We start from the raw sequence: 25285 nt of genomic DNA, 5'->3' as shown, positions 1-25285 counted from the left end.
TTCCTTAAGGAATTGGTCCATTTCATCTGCACTATCAAATTGTTATTTATAGAATTGTTTTTAGTACTTCCTTTTCCTTTTGATGTTTTCAAGGTCTGTACTAATTCCCTTGTTTCATTTCTGATATCAGTAATTTGTGTTTTCTCTTTTATTCTCTGTCAGTCTTGCTAGAGGTTTGTCTACTTTATTGAACTTTTCAAAGAATAAGCTCTTTGTTTCATTGATTCTCTCTGCATTTTGCTATTTTCAGTTTCATGGATATTTGTTCATTATCATTTCTTCTCTTTTGCCTACATTGAGTTTATTTTGCTGCCTTTTTTCTGGTTTCCTGAGGGTGGGAGCTTAGGTTATTGGTTTGAGACCTTTATTCTTTTGTAATGTAAGCACTTACTGAGGTGAAATTTTCTCACAGCATTGTTTTAGCTGTTTCCCACATATTTAGACATGTTGTATTTTCATTTTTATTCAGTTCAATGTATTTTAAACAAATTTCCCTTGAGACTTTGTCTTTGCCTTGTGAATTATTTAGAAGTACGTTATTTAGTTTCCAGGTATGTGGACATTTTAATGTTAACCTTTTTCTTGATTTCTAGTCTGATTCCATTGTGGCCAGATAACATATTCTGTGTGACTTCAATTCTTTTAAATCATTTGAAGTTTGTTTTGTGATTTTGGATATGACCACCTTTGGCATATGTTTCATAGGCACTTAAAAATAATGCATATTCTGTTGATTAGATCCTGTTGGCTTCTGGTGTTCCATATCACTGCTGATTTACTGTCTTGTTCTTTTAATTTTAGGGAGTAGGGTGTTCAGTCTCCAGCATTATAGCTGTTATAAGTACAGTTGTCTGTTTTTCTTTTCAGTTCTATCAGTTTTTGCTTCACATTATTTTGCAGCTCTTTTGTTTGGCATAGACGCATTTTAGGTTTGCTATGTCTTCATGGTAGATTGACATTATGTGATATTTCTCTCTGTTCCTGATACTTTTCCTTGCTGAAGTCTGCTCTGTCTGATATTCATATCTACACCTGTTTTCTTTTAATTAATGCTTGCATAGTATATCTTTTCCCATCCTTTGATTTTCAGCTTACTTATATCATTCTATTTGAAGTGAATTACTTGTAGTAAGTGTAAGATTGGGTCACTTAAAAATAAATCCACTCCACTGATCTCTGTCTTTTAATTGGTATTATATTTCTATACACCATTTACATTTAATTTAGATATGTTAGTACTTAAGTTTGTTTTTTTGTTTGTTTTGTTTTTAATTTCTCTTTTTTCTTTTTTATGTCTTCCTATGCATTACTTGGACCTTTTTTAGGATTCCATTTTCATTCAGCTATAGTAATACTGTCTCTTGTATGGACTCTTTAGTGTTTGTTCTAGATATTACATCATTTACATATACACATATATACATTCCGCCTTCCGTATCTTCATTTTCCACATCTGCAGATACGGAGAGCTGATTGTACTATGCCATCTTATATAAGGGACTTTAGCATCTGTGGATTTTGGTATTGGGGTGAGGAGTTTCCCGAAACCAATCCCCTGCAGCTACCAAGGAATAACTATATATAATATATATATGTGCATGTATGTAATATATACTTTGTAATTGCTCATTGAAGCTCTTCTATGATGACTGCCTTAAAATTCTTAGCAAGTAATTCCAACATCAGTGTCATCCCACTGTTGGTGTCTCTTGATTGTTTTTTCTCATTTAATTTGATAATATTCCTGGTTCTTGGCTATATTGGATATTATGTAAGACTCTAGGTCTTATTTAAATCTTGTATTTTAGTGGGTCTTTTTGTCACTGATCCATTGGGTTAAGGTTACCACCTCGTTGCTGCCAGGTTGAGTCCAGACGTTCCACCATACCTCTGTTGATTCCTGGTGTCAGAGGGGCTCCTTTTTTACTGCTGGACAGAATTGGACGTTTAGGCTCCCCTCTCTGCATGCTCTGATACCACTTCCCTCTCTGCGTTCTCTAATAGCAATCTCAGCCTCAAACTATCTTCTGATGACCAGGGGCACCTTGTTACTGCTCCTCCCAATGGTATCCACTGACATCACGGGGGATTGGCTTTGTTGCTGCTAATTGGTAGTGAAAGTCCTGACTCTTTACTGGGCCTCTGGCTCTGCTCCAGCAAGGAGACAGAAGAATGCCACAGTACTGCCAGCTGGGGGTCGAAGTCCAGGCTCTCCACATTCTGGACTGGAAGCGGGTGTTGGTGGCCACTTGTTATCACCTAGCAGAGATTAGTGTCCTGACTCCCTACTCATCCTTCACCAACACCACTCCAGTGGGGAGATGGAAGGCGGAGAGCTGAGGCACCTCGTTACATCCTGGCAAGTGTGGAATTCTTGGCTCTCCACGCCACTTTTGCTGACATGGGTGGGGTATAGCCCTAGTTCTTTTTGGTGTCTGTCAAAACTTTTCTGTCTTGCTAGGTTGCTCTTTATCAGGTTTTTCTTTCAGCTCTTTATGTATGTGCCCGTTGGTGTTCAGTCTTGTCTGCTTCTTCAGTATCTGGAATATATTAGGCAAAAAAAAAAAAAAAAAAAAAAAACCCAAGGAACTGATCACTGTCTTATTCCTTGGATCCCAAGTTCACTAACCAGCCTTCCCGTTTCTCTCTACTTGTCTTTTTTTGTGGTATTTTTAAATTTTTTATTTAATTTTATTTTTTTAATTGAAGTATGGTCAGTTTACAATGTTGTGTCAGTTTCTGATGCACAGCATAATGTTTCAGTATCTCCACTTTTCATAGTCTTAATATGTTTGTGATATATATATTTTATATGTGTCCAGGATTTTTAGTTGTACTTAGCAGGAGAAATAGAAGTATGTCTACGATACCTTATTAAAGCAGACAGAGGTCTCATTGTTTTTTTTATATGGGTAATATTTATAAGAATTAAACACTGTGTGAAACCCATGGCCCAGTTCACGACACATGGTACTGTGTCTATAAATGTTAGCAGTTATTATATATGTCTGCCTTATCCAGAATGATCTTAAATTGTCATGGTAACTTTTGACCAGTACAGTTGGTCTTTTGAGTGCTGAAATTACTTTCTGCTTTCATTTAATATTAAAATCCAGGGTCAGAATAGTATTGAAAAGAACATACACTTCGAGTGAAACAAACATGTTTCTACTAGTTTTGTGTTTTAAGCCTCATTATTTAATTTCAGCTTCAATTTCCCATTTTGAAGAAGTCATTCTTAATACCAGCCTTAAAGGATTATGACATTGAATGAAAAAACTATAAATTATTTATTATAAAATGCCAGTATTTTCAGGTTTGTTGTATCACTTAAATAAACTATAAAAATTAAGTCTCTAACAATTTATTTGATTATCAATGTTTGCTTGTTAACAAAAGTAGATGTTTAACCATACAGTATTGTTCTCTGATTTATTGGTCTAAAGGCTAGAAATGATTTGCTTGGATAGCGATGTAAAATGCTTAATTTAGGTTGTTGTAATCATTATCAGAAATTTCCCTCATATCTCCCCTTTCTTCTCAATGTAGTAACATGCTCAAATTTCTCTCATCTAAAACAAAACAGAGTTCTTTAGAATCTGCATGCTCCTCTAGCCCCAGCCTCACCGGACTGAAAAAAAAATTATTTATACAAAATTTGTTTGTTATTTCCTCTAAAAACCACTAATCTGGCCTCTCCCAACCCCACTCAAATCATCACTGACTTCTTACCAGTCCTTTTCTTACCTAACCTGTCTGAGATTTTGATGATACGGGTAACTACTTCAGACTTGAAATGTTCTTCCTTGGCTTCCGCCATCTCTCCTATTTTCCTCCATTTCTCTCCCTGTTCTTTGTGAATTATTCCTCAGCTGTAGTTCTTTCTCACCTTGTATCGTCTACTGATCTATTTTCCATTATATTTTCAATTTTTCTGGACTATCACCTGGTATGTAGCAGATGCTGCATCAATAATTCTTCAACTTAAATTGTCATGTCACTTAAGGTCAGTTACCCTTGGTGTTCCATCCTTAGCCTTCGTCTCCACTAACTCTACTTATCTTCCTTGACTGATTATTTTATCCACTTCAGTGGCTTTAGTTATCTTGTGGATCAGTTCCCCCTTTCCCTTTCATATATTTTCAGCACCCTTTCTATTTGATAGTACTTAGAATTGTTGATTAAGTAAAGACTACATATAGAAATTTACTCAAGCCAAAGTGATAAAATAAGGACATTTCATCCTCTCTGCTTGACCATTCTGCTTAGAGTAAACATGGCAGGCTTTAACTTTTAACCACTTTGTGAAAGTGAATACCTGTGTGTAATGCTAATGTATTAATCTGATACTTGAAAATTTTTACTAAAGCCATTGTACTTATATTACTAGTGACAGAAATAAAAATTACTATATACATGTATCATTGGGTTCACTTTTTATCTATGAACTATGAGCCTTAATAATTGACTTACTCCAACACAAGTTCCAGATTATTTACGTATGTATACCTTGGTATAAATAATTAGGTATTAATTATATGTACCCACACATACAGAGATATTAAAAAGTATTGAAAACCATGGTGCTTTTATTCAACATTGTGCAGGAGGTCTTAGCTGTACAGTAGTAGTACAAGAAAAAAAGAAATAAAATTGGTAAAAAATAGGAAAGAAAAGCAAACCCCATTATTTACAAATGATGTAATTTTTGTGCAGAAAACACTAAAGAATCATTAGATAAATATCTAGATTAATAAATGTGCTTATTGAGTTGCTGGGATTAAAATTAATATGCATCCATTAAGGTAATCCTATTCGTTGTAATAGCTACATTTCAGTGGCTTAACAAAATAAAAATTTGTTTTTCATTCCAAAAAATGGTTTGGATTTTTAAAATTGATAATTCTTATTACCAATGCCAGTGAACGTGCGTATCTGTCCCACTGGATAGTGAGCACCATGAAAATAGGAGCCACAGCTGTGTTAGTCACTGCTGTATTCTTAGCAGAATGATCTTTCTAAACTGTAAATCCAATGGTATAATGCTACTCCCACTTAAAAGCTTTCTAAATATTTCTCACTATCTATAGAATGACATCCGAACCCCCTTGCATGGTATGTAAGACTTTGCACGAGCCATTCCCTGGTTACCACTTCAGCTTTTTTTTACGCTATCCCCTCAACTTTGTATTCTCCAAAGGGGCCATGATCACTCTTGCATCCATGCCTTTTTAGCACTTATAATTTTTTTCCCTTGGAAATGTCTTTCTCATCTTGTTTGGTAACCTTTTATTTTTAAACAGCTTAGGTACAATATTTATCGGAATGTCTTCCGCACTCCCCTTCCCCTCTCTGCTTTGTCCTGCCACCCCTGAAAGCAAATCTGAATGTTGTCTTTCCTGTGTGCTTCCATAACAATGTTCATACCTCTATTATGACCCGTATCACCGTTTACTTATTTCTGTCTATACGTGTAAGAGCAGGGATTTTGTGCCTCATTTATCTTTATATTCCCAATGCATACATAGGTGTGAAACCCAAAAGATTTTAAATAAAAGTTTATAGAATGAGGACGATCAGTGTTGAGGCTATTAGGCAATTCAAGTGAGATGATCAGAGCTTACACTAAGGAATGTCAGGAGGGATGGAGAGAAGATAGATGTATATATGGTTGGTGAAGCACGACTTCCAAGCATCTGGCTTGGGAAGTACAGAGGCCATTCATCTAGATGAGAAATATAAAAAGAATATAGTTAAGGGGGGAAAACCAGCATGAAAATATTTAAATTTTAGTAGTTTCCAGTGGTAATTATGACCACATTAAATAACTGGAAAGTAGACATGTTCTTAAATGTCCAATAAAATATTTTTAAAAATGAAATTATATGTATACACATACATACACAATCAATCATATACAGAATGAAAGGATTGTGAAACAAGTATTCAGTATCTTCCCATGTCCTTTCCTTCATCTCTCCCTGGCTAGGTGGCATGGAGGGCAGGGTAGTAAGTTCTGCTTTAGATTTTCCTATGTGGATCAAATATCCTTGCCAACACCAAAATCCTAAACTTTGAGAGAACTTTTAAAAACCCAGACACACATCTAAGCTTATAAGAGATAAATTTATTTTTTTCATCTTCAGCATCCAACTTCCTGTAATAAAGGGGCTTAAATACATACCTTTAAATGGACAAGAATTTAGAGCAGTTCCAGGGGGTGTCTAGGTGACCTGGACTGAGTCTTGACCAATTCTGTGGTTCTCTTGAGGCAGGCCATGCAGATATCCTCCATTGCTGTTACAGATTATTGTAGTTCTAGCCCATTGCTAGGCTTGAAAAAACAGGCCCTGACCTCACTGTGGTGTTGAGAAGGTGCTTTGATCTTTGCACAGCATTAACTCATGTCTGTCTGTCTGGTATAAATCATGCCTGGTTACTGCTCTGTGTACCTTTTGCATAGTCTAAGTACTCCCTCGCTAGACCCTTTTAAGTACTCCTTCCTATCATCAGGGAGTCAGAAGAGGCTGGCTTGTCTCCACCAGGTGTCTCTCTTTTCATTGATCCTCATATGCCAGATAAAACTACTTTGCAATGATAGCTCTTGTGTTCAACTTTTCTCTTAAGCCCTAGAAATTATTAGAGAACGACTTCTCCTGCTCCTCCCCATACCATCTTATAAATGTAAATATGTAAGTACATATGTGTATATACACACATTCTCACCACCACCCCCACACATCACACATATCCCAGTAGTTATGTATATAACCAGTAGGCTTACACCCACATACATAGCCTATTGGTTCATTGGTTCTGTTTCTCTAGAGAACGCTGACTAATACAACTGTTTTCTGCCTTACTTTTCTTCCGAACTGCTCCCAAACCCCTCATTATCTCTCTCCTTCCATGCCACCCACTCTCATTCTTAATATGTCTTCCTACTTACAGCTGCTCAGAACACTGCATTGCAACTTACTTCCCCAGTATTACTGCAGATTACATCTTGTTACTGCCCCCTGTGCGTGCATGCACACGCACTCTTATCCAGGCATATTATTCTTTATATAGTACATTATCTAGTTAGTAACTTTCTGTGGTGATGAAAATACTCTGTGCTGTACAATATGACAGCCATTAGGCACATGTATTAGGGTTCTCCAGAGAAGCAGAGCCAATTGGATAGAAGGATGGATGGATGGATGGATGGATTGACTGGTTGATTTACAGTAAGGAGTTGCCTTATGTAATTATGGAGGCTGAGAAGTCCGAAGATCTTTAGTCAGAAAGCCGGTCCAGGAAATCCAATAGTAAAGTTGCGATCCAAATCTTAGTCCAAAGGCAGGAGAAGTCTGGTATTCCTACTCAAAGACAGGCAAAGAAAAATAATTTCTTTCTTACTTGGTTTTTTGTTCTAGTCAGGCTTTTTATTGGATTCAGTGAGTCCCACTCGCATTAAGGAGAGCAGTCTGCTTTACTTAGTCTGCTCATGCAGACGTTCATCTCATCCGAAAACTCCCTCGCAGACACCCAGAAACAATGTTCAGCCAAATATCTGTGTACCCCATGGTCCAGTCAAGTTGACACATAAAAGAGTACCCATTACACTATATATGGCTACTGACCACTTGAAATATGGCTAGGGCAACCAAGAGACTACAATCTTAATTTTAAGTAAGTTAAATGTAAATAGGTATATATGACTCATGGTTACTGTGTTGGACAACACAGTTATCGATCGTCTCAGTCCTAGACTAAAGCCTTGATTGATGCTGTAGGATCATTCAGACTACTTCTCCAGTTGTCTAGCTTCCACCTGGGCTTGAAATACTCCCTGTGAGAGACCCCAGCCACCATGTGAGAAGTCCAGCCACCCTGAGACTGCCATGCTGTGAGGCAGTATTAAGGTAGCCACGTGGAGAGCGTACCTCAGGGGAGGGAGAGAGTGCCCCGTGTGTGCTAGCCATCCATCCCCTTTGAAGCATCAGAAATGTGAATGAAGAAACCGTATTGGGCCTCTAACCCATTCGGGCCTTGAGGTGACTTCAGCCAGAATTGCCACCTGACTAACCGTATGAAAGCCCCCAAGCAAGAAGCTCCATCTAAATCTGCAGAACCGTGAGCAATAATAAATTACTGTTTTAAGCCACTAAGTTTTGGGGTGATTTTGCAAAGCGCTAAATATCCAGAACAGAATTTACTAAGGAATCAAGGTTCCCTATTTCTCTGGCTCCCCTAGAACCCAGTCTTCTTTCTATTTCCTGCTTTCTTGCTTTTTGTGGTGTAAACTTTTATGCTTAGAACTAAACTTGCAGTTTGGGAAAGTCACAGTTATCTGGCCTTCAACTATCTTGGGTTTCTGACCCTCGTATTTAAACGGCCTTCCTGCTTTCAAATAGGCCAACTTGGACCAATATTTGCCCTTTTTCTTCCTTACTAAAGGCCATAACCAGTTAATACAATCTAACACCTTGATCTTTTTCAACTGATTGTCCTGTAAAAAGTCTAACTCCAGAGGGCATATACCTTTGTTTCAAGATCAACATTTTAACATCTGCTTTGCTACCAGAAGAAAATGGATGGGAGGGGAGAGGGATGTGTTGGGTACATAGACCCAAATGATAACTGCTGTATAAACAATACCTCTTACGCGTAACAGAACTGTCATGTAGTCAGATCTTGTGTAAGTGATGACTTATAAATTGTGCTGTTTAACATAATTGTATAACCTTGAACTTTACCCCTTAATCATATATTTTTTAGTCCAGTGAGCTCAATATTCATAAAAATTTAAAAAGAAATGCGAAATGTCATGAGAATAAATGTTTAGGACGAGTTTTACTGTTAGGATTGCTCTCCTTGGGCATTTTTGTGTCATTGACCTTATGAAGGCAAATTTTGGATCTGAAAATCTTATTAGGACTCTGCTACATCAGTGATTTTTTTTTTTTTATTCCAGTTCTAAAAACAGGTGGAGTTGGCTATGGATAATTCATATGGTTTCCATCAACAAAGCTCATGTAATAGAATTTCATCTGAGAAGAAAAACAACTTCCTTGTGTCAGAAGATCATGGACAGAAAATCTTAAGTATACTACAGAATTTTAGAGAACAGAATGTCTTTTATGATTTCAAAATAATCATGAAAGATGAAACAATCCCATGTCATCGTTGTGTGTTAGCAGCATGCAGTGACTTTTTCAGGTACTTTTTCTTGTCTCCGGATCCCTCAGATTTTATGATACCACTAATTAAATTATTTTTTGTGACTGTACTCAATTTTTCCCCCACAGAGCATGGGACAGTAATTTTTAATACTTTAAAAAAGCTAATTGGAACCTAGATTAACTAATGATTTTTGAATAAGAAAATTGAAGACTGCCTTTTTTAAAGCTCAGGCCTTCCCAGGCTAGCATTTCCCAAAAATCTATGGAACGTTAGTCCCTTGAAACGTTCTGGAAGAAAGTTGTTTTGATATAGGGTCAGTTTTGTTTAGGGGATCCCTGCACTGTATCATTTAGAGAAAGAGGAAAGGACAGATTGAGCAAAAGTGGAAGCCACCTTAAAAAAAAAAATGAGTCTGAGAAGAAAACGCATTTTGGTTATGTATTATTACATCCATGGATTGTCCAGGGGTGAGGAACTCTAACCCAGAGAATTTCTCTTCTCATTAGCCAAAATAGTCCCACAGTAGGGAAAAGGACCTCCAGAAGCATTTCTGGAGAGCATCCATTTTGTTCTGATTCGAGGCAATCTTCTGACTATAATTTGGTTCCCCACGTAGATCATCCCACAAGGAGTGTCCTAATCATGACACTAGGAATCCACTGGGATGACAACGGGTTTCTGATTCTTCGAGGTTAAGGGTCAGACACATACCTTAGTACTATGGTAACTGTAACAAGGCAATACTGTCCTGTGAGGCTTAATTGGCCAAACTTCTCTTGCTGACATCCTGACCATCAGCCCTCCTAGTCATGCTGCAATAAACTCAAATCCTAATTGCACTGTTCTGCACTATGCTCAATTTTAGAAGCAATTTTTATTCTAAGCAAGCAGGGTTTAAACCTCTAACAAGTAAACTTGATAAAAACAGAGTAAGATTTAAGATATAAGAACACCTAGATGCAAGTTAACTTATATTGGTTTTAATCCTTAATTCCTGTTACACTACCAACATCTAATTAGACTGCACCCTTATTGCTCCAGAGTAAATCTTAAAGGCTGTACTTCATTCAGCAAGTTTTTGGTATCTGTTACTTGCTAAACACCTGTTTCTGCAGGGGTTCCTGCTTTATACTGGGGAGCAGTGTCTCAGAGCTGCATCACAGTTTACTGGGGACAAAGGGGGCTGCAGCTATCACTAGCTATTTACCTAACTAGACTCTGTCTTCATTTATTCTTTTTATTTCTTCTCCCAGTTAACCTAAGTCATTCTTCAAAACTCCACTGCAGCCCTGTTCTTATGCTCTCTCAACTCTCAGGTTCCACCAGTTTCTTCCCACCTTTCTTCTAACCCCGTTTTTCTTCCAAAGAACCCTTTTTGCTCATTTATCCTTCATAGCACCTCTTCATCAGAGGAGGCTGTACAGTATCATGGCTAAGTACTTGGCCTCTTAATGCACATGTCCTAAATCTAAATCCCAGCTCCACCTCTTATTAGACTTGTGACCTTAGGTAAGTTACCTGACCTCTTCAGGCTTCAGTTTCCTTATTTGTAAAAAATTAAGATAATAAAAATAGAACCTAACTCATAGAGTCATTAGGAGCACTATAAGGAAATGAAATGAAGAAATGAAATGAGTATGTAGTGATTAGGTCAGTTACCATGACACTCAGTTAATGTTAGCTGCAATAATAATAATAATAATAATAATAATAATAATAATAATAATATTATTATTATTTCAAAACCTAGCTCCCCAAAATGGAAATAAATTGGTATGAATATGCAGGTTTATTTCCCTAGAAAGTTTTCCTGTAAACAAAATAAGAAGTACATGTAAGCGTTTGAATTGGCAGTCTGCTACTCTTTATGTTGAAATTATTTATTAATTAAATGTATCTTCACATAATTCTTGTCTGTAGTTCTTTGTTCAGCCCACTCCTAGCTTTTTAGGGATCTACTTTCAATTTTTAAAAATTACTGTTAGAAAAATATATTTTTTAAAATTTGAAGTAACACAAATGACAGTTTTATAATGATCTAGATCCTTGATTATATATAGTATTTTACTAAATGAATATATGATGTTCATAAAAATATGTACAAATGTAGATAGAAAATCTGTCTAATTGGCACTCTTATGATAAAGTTACTAATTCATAATTTTGTGTTATGACCAAACTCATTGGAATATTGGGATATAAGCTTACTGGAATATTGGGGTATATAAAATAAAAGTAGCAGAAAAGTACACAGTGCATGATAAATGCCCTTTATAGTATTTTTGGAAAATGAAAATTACGATTGAAATGTAAAGTAACTGGAGACAAGACTGAAAAGGAATCATGTTGTATAACCGTTTTATGATAACATGGCAAATTTGAGACAGAAGTTAACTGGATACTTTAAAGATGAGTAGGAGGAAGTATAGAAATATGATACTACACGTGTCTTCTCCAAGAAAATGTGGAAGCTGATGGTAAATTAGAAATACGTAGGATGATAGAAAACATTTATTTTCTTAAAATGATATTAGCAGCTGATACTTTGCATGTATTTAACTCAGCTATTCCTCTTACAATGCAGTGAAGTAGGTACTACTGGTCTCCCATTTTCAGATGAGGGATTTGAAGCGCAGAGAGGTGGTCACCTCCCCAAGGCCATACAGTTAGTAAGTGATGCAGGCAGGATACCCACCTTGGCAGCTCTGTTCTAGAGGCCGTGCTCTTACTACTACCCTCACTTACAGGGATCTTAATAATCTCACATAATTATCACAGTTTCTAAATTGACATACATTACTGAAATGCCCTGCCTAATGTGTAACATGTATACATCTTGGTCACTGTTTTTATTTGTTACTGTTTATTAAGAAGTATTGAATACCCACTAGTGAGAAGGTGCTTCCTCATCCTTTTCCTAAAGCATTGAATACCCACTAGTGAGAAGGTGCTTCCTCATCCTTTTCCTAAAGCCTGGGCTGTATCTAGAAGGCTCCTCACACTTCTCAGTTGGAGGCTAGTGCTTTTTTTAGTAGCTTTAGTTAGTTACCCTCTAGAGTAGGCTCCAGTAATGAAAATTTGTTTTTCCCTGGAGGGCTTGGGCACCCACGCAATGCTCACAAGGGTGTTCTGGACAATATGGTACAAATACAAACCAGGATTAAACTAGAACCCAAATCAGATGATCTTCAGTCCTAATGAATGTTCAGCTGGCCGTCCTTAGCTCTCCGAGGCCGTGCTGTCCTCTTTAATCTTAATCTTTTTTTGCAGTTCTGCTGACAACCATCATAATGGGTTTGTTTAAAGTATAAAGATGAATAACTCTGGATATGAAGTTAATATAAGGATGGATGGCAGTATTGTTCTTACCAAAGCCAATTGTAAAATATATCTTAGTCTCCTACCCAAACATTTCTAAATAATTTATATTTGTGCTTAAACTGAGCCAAAGTAGTTCCCAGCTCCTTGGAGTTTTACCAACTTTACCAAAGCTGGTCTGATTATTCAAAGTTGGGGACCCATCTCCGTCTCTCAGTGGCTATTTCTACGAAAACTTATTTTTAGCATTTTTGGTTTGGTGATAACACTGTTGTTTCATTTTATAAAATTATATTCCCTTTTTCCTAAAGTGCTGCATGAAGTATGTTCTTAGATGTGTATTTAAGTTTATCTTCTTTGGTGGATTTCCCCACACAGACAGATTCATTGGAGACATCTGGTACCTCACTACATTCCGTATTTCACATATTTCACTCCTACCAAATTGAAAATTATTTTGAAAAAGATTTTTAAATCCTAAACTCAGAAGCTTGATAAATTTTAAGTAATTTTTATTATCACCTGCAGGGTTGATGCTGTTTAACCCATAAATAAATTAATTCAGCTCTTAGAGAGATTTTACTCTAATTTTATGAATAATGTATGACAACATCAAATCAGTGTCCAAAATTTGAATCTTTTTGTAGCCTTCTTTGAATTATTTGCTGTAGCTCAGCTATAATGTATATATTTTGCAATACAAGAGTTATGTAATATGTATGTTTGACAGATAAGTAATTTGGTTTCTGTTACAGATATTAAAGTAATATATTAGGGTGCTTTTAAAATACATTTCAGAAATATATTTTAAAACCAACCTAAGAGTAGAGGAAACCTCTTCAAGGTAACGTCAAAAATTATCGTGGGATAACATATTCCTGTTTATTTGTTCTTCTGTGTTCTTTGTTTTTGCAGGGCTATGTTTGAAGTAAACATGAAAGAAAGAGATGGTGGAAGTGTTACCATTACTAATTTGTCCTCCAAAGCAGTAAAAGCGTTTCTTGATTATGCCTATACTGGAAAAACAAAGATAACAGATGATAATGTGGAAATGTTTCTCCAGTTGTCATCGTTTCTTCAAGTTTCCTTCCTATCCAAAGCTTGCAGTGACTTTTTAATAAAAAATATCAATCTTGTCAACTGTTTACAGTTATTATCTATCTCAGATAGCTATGGCTCTACCCGTTTGTTTGATCATGCTTTATACTTTGTACAACATCACTTTTCTTTAGTATTTAAATCCAGTGATTTCTTAGAGTTGAATTTTGGAGTACTACAGAAGTGTCTGGAATCAGATGAATTAAATGTTCCCGAAGAAGAAACTGTACTGAAAGTCGTCCTCAGTTGGACTAAACATAACTTAGAATCAAGGCAAAAGCATCTGCCTTATTTGATTAAAAAAGTAAGATTATATCACTTATCTGAGGAGACACTTCAAGACTGTCTGCTCAATGAAGAGTGTTTACTCAAAAGCACAGACTGTTTTGACGTGATCATGGATGCGATTAAGTGTGTGCAAGGTTCTGGCGGACTTTTCCCTGATGCCCGACCCTCCACAACTGAAAAATACATATTTGTTCACAAAACTGAGGAAAATGGAGAAAATCAATACACATTTTGCTATAATATTAAAAGTGATTCATGGAAAATACTGCCACAGTCACACCTAATTGATTTGCCAGGATCTAGTCTGTCTAGCTATGGGGAGAAAATATTCTTGACAGGTGGTTGCAAAGGGCCGTGTTGCAGAACCGTCCGGCTCCATATTGCAGAGTCATATCATGATGCCACTGATCAAACCTGGTGCTACTGTCCAGTCAAAAATGATTTCTTCCTGGTATCAACCATGAAAACACCAAGAACCATGCATACATCAGTTATGGCTCTCAATCGGTTATTTGTCATAGGTGGTAAGACTAAAGGCTCTCAGGACATTAGAAGTCTCTTAGCTGTTGAATCTTACAATCCTCTTTCCAAAGAATGGATATCTGTTAGCCCATTGCCCAGGGGCATCTACTATCCCGAAGCAAGTGCATGCCAAAATGTAATTTATGTTCTTGGATCAGAGGTAGAGATTACAGATGCTTTTAACCCATCACTTGACTGCTTTTTTAAATACAATGCCACAACCGATCAGTGGTCTGAACTAGTGGCAGAGTTTGGGCAGTTTTTTCACGCAACACTAATCAAAGCTGTCCCAGTAAACTGTACGCTGTATATATGTGACCTTTCCACCTATAAGGTTTATAGTTTTTGTCCAGATACTTGCGTTTGGAAGGGTGAAGGATCTTTTGAATGTGCAGGCTTTAACGCAGGTGCAGTTGGCATTGAAGATAAAATTTATATATTAGGTGGTGATTATGCACCAGATGAAATCACAGATGAAGTCCAGGTCTACCACAGCAGCAGGTCCGAGTGGGAGGAAGTTTCACCAATGCCAAGAGCCTTAACCGAATTTTACTGCCAGGCGATTCAGTTTAATAAATACAGGGACCCATGGTTTTCTAATCATTACTAAAAGTAGTTTGTGATTAGACATCCTAAAACTATTACAGCTTAGAAACCTGCAGTAAATCTGTTAACCTTAATTGTTGGTAAAAAGGTCTTCACAGCCTAATAAAATGCACCTTCTGTTAGAGAATTACTATGAATGTACACCATCTATGAATTAGCAATTTCCAGAAACTTAAAATACAGAATACATTTTACCAAAAATTACACTGTATTTAATTTAATCTTGTAGAATCTAGAATACTTAGTATTTTCATATGTAAAATAAAACTCATAGGCTTTGATGTTTTGATTTTTGAAGTACTTTATCCATGAAAGACTAGTTAAAAATGAATCCGAGTTAACAGATTTGTGCAATTTAAATGGGAGGAATCTCTTTAGGTAGTAAAAACCGTTTATTTACACTCTGTATTACATGAAGTGAAAAATAAATTAGAGGTGAGAATTCTACCTTGTTACTATAGGTATAAGAGCTGTTGAATTCCTATTTTTTCCAATCATTGGTTAGCTGCTTCTAAGCCCTTTCATTTCTTTCATCACTTTTAGTCAGGAAATTTCTGAAATGTAGTGTATTTCCCCTGCCTTCTAAACTGTACAGTAAATATGGTTTATCTCTTTTTATGATTCAACTCTTCATTAAGAGCATAATGTAACCGTATTGTTATGCCACAATGCCATTGGCAGTTACTGAAATGCCTTAAAAATTGCTGATTGTCTTAGTTGTCAGTGTTAGTTCGTTTCATTTTCCAGCAAGATTATTTCTCGTATTTTCTGACTCATGCTCAGTAAAGTAGCATTCTTGATTTAATTAATTCTAAGTTACAGCTGACCTGAGTTTATCTTAACATTGTAACCCATGGAGTGAAGTTCTTGAATTATGGGATGATTGTCCTAAAATACTTTTTTCCTATCATGTTGCCAGTTTCCAATGTGAGGATGTAGAAAATCTGACCTGTAGAAAAGTGGATCACCCTTGTTGACATTTCTTATACTTTTACATGTCCAAATTTGAGTTGTAATAAGAAATTTCAGCATTTCAACTAGTACCATGTCAGCTTCCTATAGTGATATATACCAGCTGTAAAGCACTGTGTATGTTTACTACTTCAGTAAGTTATAGTGAATTATTTCCTAAATTTAAAAATACAACTGGGCTTTCGGTATTGATAGTAGTACTCAAAAACTTGCATCTGATTAGATGTTTAATCATCTTTAACCCGAACAATGAAAGAGTATTAATCATCCTTGTTCTCAGCTAAGATGATTCTGCCTTGTAAGAGGACATGTTTCTTTAGTCAGTCTTAAAGGTACAGGCATTTCAGGTTTTAAGCCTCCTGATTTACAGCTCAGGTAATGTGTAGACTATTTCTCTGGAATCAAATGTAGTTTCCCATATACTGTAGTAAATGTTAATCTGTTGTAAATATACATATTCTTTAGATGTAGAAATATACTGAAATGCAGGTCTTTTACCATATAAATTTATGCAATCATAAGCTTCAAATATATTTTTCAAAGTAGAACAGGATATTAGACTAAGTTATTGTGCAGTTCCAAAATCGGAGACTGTCCCTAATCCGATGACGGTTGCATACAAAGTATTCTGCAGAACTGGCGGCTTCCTCCCTATCTACCTTTGTTGGCTCTGCTCTTTTTCCTCTGTGTGCATGTGTAAGAGAAAAAGAAACAATTCAGGGGAGGCTTTCTTCTGTGTGAATGTGTGGCTTTGAAAACAAGTTATTTGAGAAAGAACATAATACTTTGGGTGACCTGTATGTGGATTTACTAAAAGTCTTAATTTAAGCATATATAAATGAGAGTATGTTAAAAAAAAATAAATAAATATTGTTTTTAAGCAATGACTCTAGGAATTGTTCATCTTTCCAGAAAGGAGAAACTAAAGCAAAGTAGAATCCTTTCCTAATCTTGATTCATTATTATATCTTGATTTCTACCATTCTTCTCATTGGCCATTGATTTCTAATAATGTTACTAGAAATATCCTTGTTATCAAAGCTTAGATGGCTCCCTCTGCATTTGATTTAATACACTTTCTAATGCACAAAGCTTTCTGCCTTAGTTTCCAAAACTGCTGCAGGTCACTTGTTAATCATTTTCATTTGTTGCCATCCCTTTACATCTGTACCTGAGTGCTCTTCATCAGTTGTAACTGCAAGAAAAGGAGTCTGTCTGGTCATAAAACCCCAAACTCCTCCTGTATTTACTGTTTGTTTGTTTTCCCCTGGGCACCATCACAATCTGTGCTGGGCTTGGCTCTTGTTCTCTCTAATTTTGCATCATCTGGTAAAGGTAACACTTTAATTTTATCTTATCAAATGGTTATTGAAAAATGGTTCTCTGTGTTGAAAAATCCTCAAGGAACCCAACCATGTACACACATGGTCATTGACTAAGTTGGTTATCTCCTTCTGATCTTGCCAATCACTTTGGCTTCACTGAGAACCATATATATTATTCTGGCCTCACCTTCCATTCTGGATCTCTGACATGCAAATCTCAGTGATCTCTCAAGTCTGTTCTCAGTACCCTCAGGAGGAGCTGTTTTTCTGTCTGTAAGGTTAGGAAGTAACTTCCCTTTATCTATGACTTCTTCCTTTAGTCTTTTTCTTTTTTTTCTTCTTTAAAGTCTACTTTCCTTTCATTACCATCCTTCAGCCAATGCTGCAGTGTAAGAGATAGAATAATTCTGCTCCTTATCCAGATTGCTTTCATTCTTGTGGAAAATACTATTTGGCATTTCTAAATCCTTTAGTATTTGTCTTGGTCCACTACATTTGGATTATGCACGCAGAAAATTCTAATACAGTAGTGTCTTTTAAAATTGGAAGTGGGTATGTGCCACTATTAAATATTAAAAAGATTAAATTCAACATTTATATAAGGTCAAAGTTAATGAACATTTAGAGCAATCTTCAAACTTGATTTACTGTGTGGAGCACCTTTTGTTCATCTGTTACCTGTGAGACTAAGCAATATGTGGAATATTTACATAATCAAAACTAACTACATTCCCATAACACTCAACTCTGGTATGGGGAGGGAAAGAGGTCTTTATCATAGTAGTATTTACTCCATGTTACCCTTGGAAGCTAGAATATTGTTTGAGAGCAACCACATCCTGCAACATGGTTCCATCTTTCCCAGATACCAGTAAGAGCAACTGAATAGTGTTCAGTGTGCCTCAAAGCATGTGATTTGAAAATCAGAGTCAAAGAAACAGGAAAACATCTGTTTAGATTTGGAAGCAATAAATATAATGATTAAATATATTGTTGAATATATGATGTTACTTTTAGATCATCCTTCTTGGTTTAATTGGAACTTGTGTTTGGAAACACATATTTAGAATTGAGTGTATAAGACTCAAGTGTCTTCCAATGGGCAGCTCTTTAGGGCAACCTAAAAACAAAGGCTAGAATTTATAGGGAAGCAGCAGATTTTGGTTCAACTTAAGAAAAAACTTTTCTCCACTTTATAGAGCCATACTTAGAATAAAACTAGTTATCAATGACTATGGCATGTGGCAGGTGATTAGCCCAGTAAATTCCTACACAGGAGTACACAACCAAAGATTTCTACATTCTATTTACACATTTTCACCTGATTGCTTACTGCTTCCATTTATTTAGCATTTGGGTATTCTCGGTAACTTGAGTTCAATGATTCTGCATACTCAAGATTGCAGTAAGACTTGAGTCTTAAAAGTACATCATTGTAGGAGCATTTTTATTGAAGGAAATTTGTTCTTTTTTTTAATTACTCAGGAAAAAGGTCTGTAAATGGTGCTGACATTTATAGTGAACTATATATAATGTGGATTTTTCCTTCTGTCTACCGTATGTGCACATTTGTTTTATAGTGAATAGAAGATTTTGAAAGACCATTATTTAAAATTTTGTCCTAAATTATTGTTCTTATTTCACTGTAGATGTAGCTATATAGCTAAATGTAGTGATTCTAATAAAAAATTCTGTGATTTGAAAGGATATCTTTATATCTTAAAATTCTAGATGTATTTATAAATTATATTTAATGATGCTGATGCTTAATCAGATTTAAAACATAAATAGAATTTAATCACAGGATGATATTACACACTTATCAAAAGATAACTCTTCTAAATCATAGACTCACATCAAACTTGAAATTCACCTTGGAATCTAATACAGCTCCGACCTGTTAAAGCCCCTCTGAATTCTAAAACACCCTTGACAGATGATTTTCTTCCAAATTCTAATTCAGTTCTTTCAGGGTAAAGTGCTCACTACCTCCATTTTTTAACAGGTCTATTAGAAAGTTCTTTCTAACATTGAAATGTAATTTTACCCCCCTTGTAATAACTTTCCATCCTTGGTCCTAGGTTGCCGTCTCCGTAAGTATTAGAAACAGCATGTCTTCCATTCCTCGAATATCAAGGCTTCATTTTCCTTCTTGTTCAAATGCTTAACACTTTAAACCTGCACAGTGGCTGGGATTACATGCTTTCTCTTGTATAGTTGCCTCAGAGAATACATCTTAGCTCTATGGCTTTTTTTTTCTTTTTGGTGTGTTGAGCCTGACCAGCATTGCAGAATCGCTTGATAATGCAGGCATCTCGTTCCCTTAAACATTTCTCTAGCTCTTATAAACCCAATATGGGTTAGAGCCTTGTATCTCTTTCCTTCTACTCCCCATCAACATAATCATAAATATATATCTTCTGGGAGAGGGAGTCTAAAGCCAGATTTTAATATCTTTCAATTATTTGTCATTAGATACGGTTTTCAGAATTTTTTAAAAACAATTCAAAAAGAGACCCTAAAAAGTATACCAAAAAATAGAAACCAAAGCAGTCACATTCTTGGTAGTTAATGAGAGGACAGTTTGCTCACAAATCAATAAAGACCAGCCTTATAGTAACAAAGTCCAGAGATTCATCTGTACTTGTTTGTTTAGTTCGATACAGCGTGATAGTTCCAGAAAACAAGGCCATTACTAAATAACTCTACAGGTCAGGTAGCTTTATTCATCTCATTAACTTTTTGACAACATTCCCAATCATAACTGTCTAACTAGCTCAACAAATTATGCTATTGGTTCCAAAAGTAACAAGGTTATTCGAATAACTCAGAGTACAATTCTCTTGAGTATCACATTGTGGTGTAAATATTTCTTCACATGTTTGTCTTCCTCATTTAATGGGAAACTCTTAGGAATAGTGACATATATTTATCATTTCTGGACCTAGCAATTAGCACAGTGCCTGCATATATAATAAGACATCTAATAAACTGACATTCTGTTGAGCCAATATGTGAAGCAGAATTTATTATAGTTATATTGTTACTGAATAGGTTAGATATAACTGTACATTTTGCAATTGTTTTAAGGTACAAAAGAGATTATTTTGATTACATTAGGATTTTGCATTTTAGAATGCTACACATTGTACTTTAGTTATCTATTAATGTATGTATTCATTCTCTTTGTAATATTTGATATCTTTCTCATGTTCAAAGTCTGGGTTAGGTAATTTATACAACTGTTTGTTAGTATATGTTGTATACGAGCTTCTGTTAGTACGTGGAAAAGTTGGTAATGAAGTATTTTTTGAGAATGTAATTGCATTCAACAGTGCATTGCCCACCTTTGGAGAACATACACAGTTGTTTGTACAGTTGTATAGTGTATGTATAATTGGTTCATGAGATTATACATTGAAAATAATTTATCCACTGAATTTTTAGTGCTTAAAGATTATTTGTTCTCCTTGAATTTTAATTATAATATTTAATTCTGTGTTTCCTTTCAAATGCAATAATAGATAAGGCAGTGACTGAAAGTTTCATTAGTAGACATGCAACCCCCATTTCTCCTATAAGAGCATAATAGCTTTAGTGGCTTTTTTCCTACTTAGGAGATAGTGCTCAAAGCTACTTAACATTGCATATCTAAGTAATTTACTTCATGTCCCTATTAGTAGAAATATGGGCTTTTGCCGTATGCTATGAGAAATAAAATCAGCATTTTTTTCAGGTCCATGTTAACCATATTAACATGCAGTAAAACATTTCAATTATATAAAATAATTACTAATGTATTAAAATGTATCTCAGAAATGAATACCTATTCTGTTTGTCTTTATTGTTATTAGAAATTAAAAAAGGTAGAAAAAGGTGGGTACTAAGGCTCTCATTTTCTTGCCATCCCCTTTCTCAGATGCCCTGAGTGGCTCTAACGAGGCTCAGCATTCCCGGGAGTGTGGTTGTGGAGGTGGGGGTACTGTCAGAAGGGGCTATGGTGCTTGTGATGACATGTTCTGCAAAACAGACTTCAAGGTGGACATCCTGGTCGGAAAGAATAAAACACAGCTAGATTTCAAGTGAGTCGTAGGTGGGGAGAGACCTCCAGGCTCCGACTGGGCTAAGAAAGAACAAAGCAAATGTCCATGAGTCACAAAGCAGCAGGAGCTAGCTGAATGTGCAGGGCCAGGCACCGTCCAGCCCTTCTTCACGGCACAGCAGCCATACACGCAGCAGCCAGCTGCCAGGGCATAAGCATGGTTCCTACCTCGTGTGTCCAAAGTGCTCACTGAGGGGGAGCGAGTAAAGGGGTTCAGAGTCTGAGAGACTAAGCAGTGCCATAAACAAGACTTGTAAATGTTACATTGGACAGATGCTCTCAAGTCCAGTTCCTGTAGTTTTCCCTCTTTCTGGACAGGCCCATTTGCTGTCATGATTCTGATTTTCCTCTATGAAGAGCTGTGATTTACTAAATGACCTTGGCTCCCACGTCTCTCTTCTAGACTACTGCCGAGGTTAAAACAGGGTTCCTCTTTGGAAACTCAGCCCTTAAAAACCCAGCTGTCCCTATCATAGCCACAAGAATGCGTAAGGCCAGTCGCTTTCCCTGAACTTCCTAGACTCCCTCAACAAATCCTTGGGCCAACCTTATCGTTCCAGGCTTCTTCCCTTATTACCTCCAATTCTCATGTATTTCCAGCTCTCTGTAGTTTACTTTGCCATCAAATATTGACTCATCTCCTTCTCTTTAATCCTAGACAGAAGCCTTTCACAAAATTAATTAAAAAATGTAAAGATATTGTAGGGAATTTGCCTGTTACCAAGTTGTCAGAGATGCTCCCCTCGAATCAGAGGTCTCCTCCTTGGCCAGCGTTTTCATTCTTGCAAGCTTTCCTCTTAAGTCATTAAACACAATGGCTACTAATCTCAGTCTGATGCACTGGCTTTCGAAGTTCTGTGTCTAAATTCTGAACTGCCTGAATTTGTCCTTTTGCCCCACTACAGGAGAAAAGAAAGGACTCTCAATGACAAAATTTAACCTCCAAACTTACAGGGAATAAATTGCAAAGAGCATTTAAAGTAGCGGTTGGTCCCCTCTCCAATCACTAAGATTTCTAATCACTGAGTAAATAAGAGCTACTTAATATTGTGCGGACACAGTAAGGCTCTTGGGCATTTATAGTGTAAGTTACACATATGTTTTGTCAAAAACTATTTGTAGCAATTCAGCCAATATAGAGTTTAATTGATGTATGTGTATATTTTCCAGAGAAAAATAATAATCCTAAAAAAGTAATTACTCTTTTCACTATGAAAACAGAGTCTTAAAAATGTTTATAAAGTGTTTTGGGGTTTTTAAAACTACAAAACATTGAATTTTTAGGCAATGTGGCACTAAACTAATCTACATAATATTAATTAATTGAACTTTTAATAAATTAAGCTATATTTTAATTACTTTTATAAAACCCATGTTTCCAGGGTAAAGCTTCTTTGCATTTATTAAATTTTGCAGTTTTAAAGATTTCCATAAAGTTTAACGAAACAACTTAAGATAGCAAACAATAATATTAATGAAAAACTTAAGAAATCTGTGGGAGCTATCCTAAAATAGAATTTAAGCATAAATATTAAACAGATCATCCTGGTATTTATCAAGCGCTAGATTTCACCTGGTAAATGTGTTTGCATTTCTTCCAAGTTCAGGACTTGTCTAACCTCGTTTTGCTCTGGTGGTAATTGGTGAATTTTCCAAGGGAAGTTAATTTCCCTTCTCTAACCTTGATCAAAATGTATGGTACAAAATTAGTTTAATTTTTTTTTTTTTAAATCAAGAAAAGCCTTTCTCTAGCCTTTTCAGAGTTAAAAATCCAATTAGACTTAATGTTTTCTTTTAGATATTAACCACCCTTTTATGTTACAAAACATTAATTGGAATTCAAACTATTTATAGCTGTTTTTTAAACAGCATTTTAACAAATCAGTAAGATTTTGGTTTCTTTTACACATACGGTTCACCTGGTATCTACTGAAGAAGTAAAATATTACCACGGTATTCTTCCATTTAAATACAGTTCATGGTGGGGAGGACGTAGCTCAGTGCGTGCCTATAGCATGCACAAGGTCCTGTTCAATCCCCAGTGCCTCCATTAAACCTAGTTACCTCCCCCTCCCCCCCAAAAAGAAAAATAAAGAAATACAGTTCACATTTCTCTTAAAAGCACAAATTAATGAGCACTCTCTTTTCTAGCCAACTTTTACAAAGAGATTTATTCAATGGTTTAAAGCATCTAAATTTCTTTCTTTTATAAGTGAAATATTGAGGCTCTAACCAACAATTTCTGTTATGGGATGTCTATCCAGGAATACATGTGTCAGGCAGTGTTCCTTAAACTCGCTTCAAAAAAACAAAACCAAGACGTCTGGGAGATCTGTTAGAAATACCAGATCCAGGACCTTACCCTTACATTTTGATTTAGTAAGGTCTAGATTTGGGTCCTAGGAACTCACATTTTTAATAAGTACTGCAAATAATTCTTATCAGTGAGTGAGTCTGGAAATATGCTGGGGTGGAGTCTAAGTGCTCAGCTCTGAAGTTAGACAGGTCTGGCCCAGTTTCTTTATGGGCAAAATGGAGACAATATTTGTACCTCCCACAAAATGTTGTTGTGATAATTAAATCAAGTGAGACGTGCATGTTTGGCAATGAGAAATGTTCAACAAATATCTTATATCCTTCCTCTCTTTTTTTCTTATTTGATTTCAGCAGAAGCCATGTTACCCTCTCTCTCCAACATGCTACCCCAGTCTTACATTCTACAATTAGAGATAAACTTTAAAATCTGAAAAGTACCCAAATCTACCTTGGGAGAGGGAATTGATGTCACAACGGAAATCTTAGCCTAACACACAGTTTAGCTTTGACTTGGCCCTAACCATTCCTTCTTAGGCTCAACAATGACTTTCTCACTTATTAACTTACTCACTGAACAACCATTTCTTGCGTTCTTAATGTGTGTCATCACCGTACCAGTCTCGAGGGTACAACAGCAGGAAAATCAGGTGCGTTCCCTATTCTCCTTGAACTCACTGAGTGTTCTGCTGCTTCTGCAAGTCTCCCCAGATTTGGCTTTTGCCTGGTCTCTACTGCTAACACTTTCAATTTGGCCCCATTTTTGTTTTCTACTCTCTGTTTCAGGGCCTTGAGCTTAGTAAGTTCCTTGGCTTCCACATCTGCTCTGTCCAAATGAGAATTCCTTTCTTCTCCTTGACCCACAGCTCTCAAGTTCAATAGGGGCTCCTGTGGCTGATGCCAGATGGAGCATGAAGCCCAAATCTCTTGCACACACATGAGCAGAGGGTCAGACAACTGGATTACAGAACCTTAAACTGTCATAAAATGGGTGAAAGCTCTTAGAAATCTACAAGGGATTTCAAATCTATTGAATATTTTATTTTCACAAACTGCACTGCAGAAGAATGTGTAAATCTTTGAATAAAACTCAAATTTTTTTTCTCCATAATCTCCCATCTGCTGTATATATTCAGTCCTATCTAATGTGTCATGTTGGCAAATTTTCACATATCATGCAGAGTACTACTTGAGTATTTTTCCACCTGGTAAATTAAGTAAGATTATCATTTCTCAACTGTTTCCCAAGCATAGTCTTCATCAAGATAACACAGACTTAAGAAAATATGCAGAGGTCAGCTTATCGATATTTAGAAACACAAAATGAGGATCATCAGTCATAAAAATTTCACTTAACGTGTAATGATCCTTCTCATTAATAATTTGAGCCCTTTTAGATCTTGCAAATGTAACTAATGTGGCATCAGGGAGTCAAATAAAGCAGAGGCAAGCGGTGTAAATTCCATGTGACCAAGAATACTGAGGATACAATGCATGCAGTCAGGACCTCAGGAGTGAGGGGAGGGCTGAAGGCCAAACACCAGTGATCCTTTAAGAAGTGTTAGGTCAGCTG

At 36.1% G+C, this 25285-nt stretch overlaps 1 protein-coding gene across 1 annotated transcript in view; it reads left to right on the top strand.

Moving 5' to 3' along the window:
- Positions 1-21120, top strand: part of KBTBD3 (kelch repeat and BTB domain containing 3) — a 41173-nt gene extending 20053 nt beyond the window's left edge. Inside the window, exons 2-3 of the mRNA XM_010947150.3 lie at positions 8960-9204; positions 13402-21120. Coding sequence (XP_010945452.1) covers positions 8984-9204; positions 13402-15004 — 1824 coding nt within the window. The 5' untranslated portion in view covers positions 8960-8983 and the 3' untranslated portion in view covers positions 15005-21120. The remainder of the gene's footprint in view (positions 1-8959; positions 9205-13401) is intronic.
- The last annotated feature ends 4165 nt before the right edge of the window (positions 21121-25285 follow it).

The sequence above is a fragment of the Camelus bactrianus genome, chromosome 10 (assembly GCF_048773025.1).
Source record: "Camelus bactrianus isolate YW-2024 breed Bactrian camel chromosome 10, ASM4877302v1, whole genome shotgun sequence".
Taxonomy (NCBI): domain Eukaryota; kingdom Metazoa; phylum Chordata; class Mammalia; order Artiodactyla; family Camelidae; genus Camelus; species Camelus bactrianus.
This window is presented reverse-complemented; position numbering and strand designations above follow the sequence as displayed.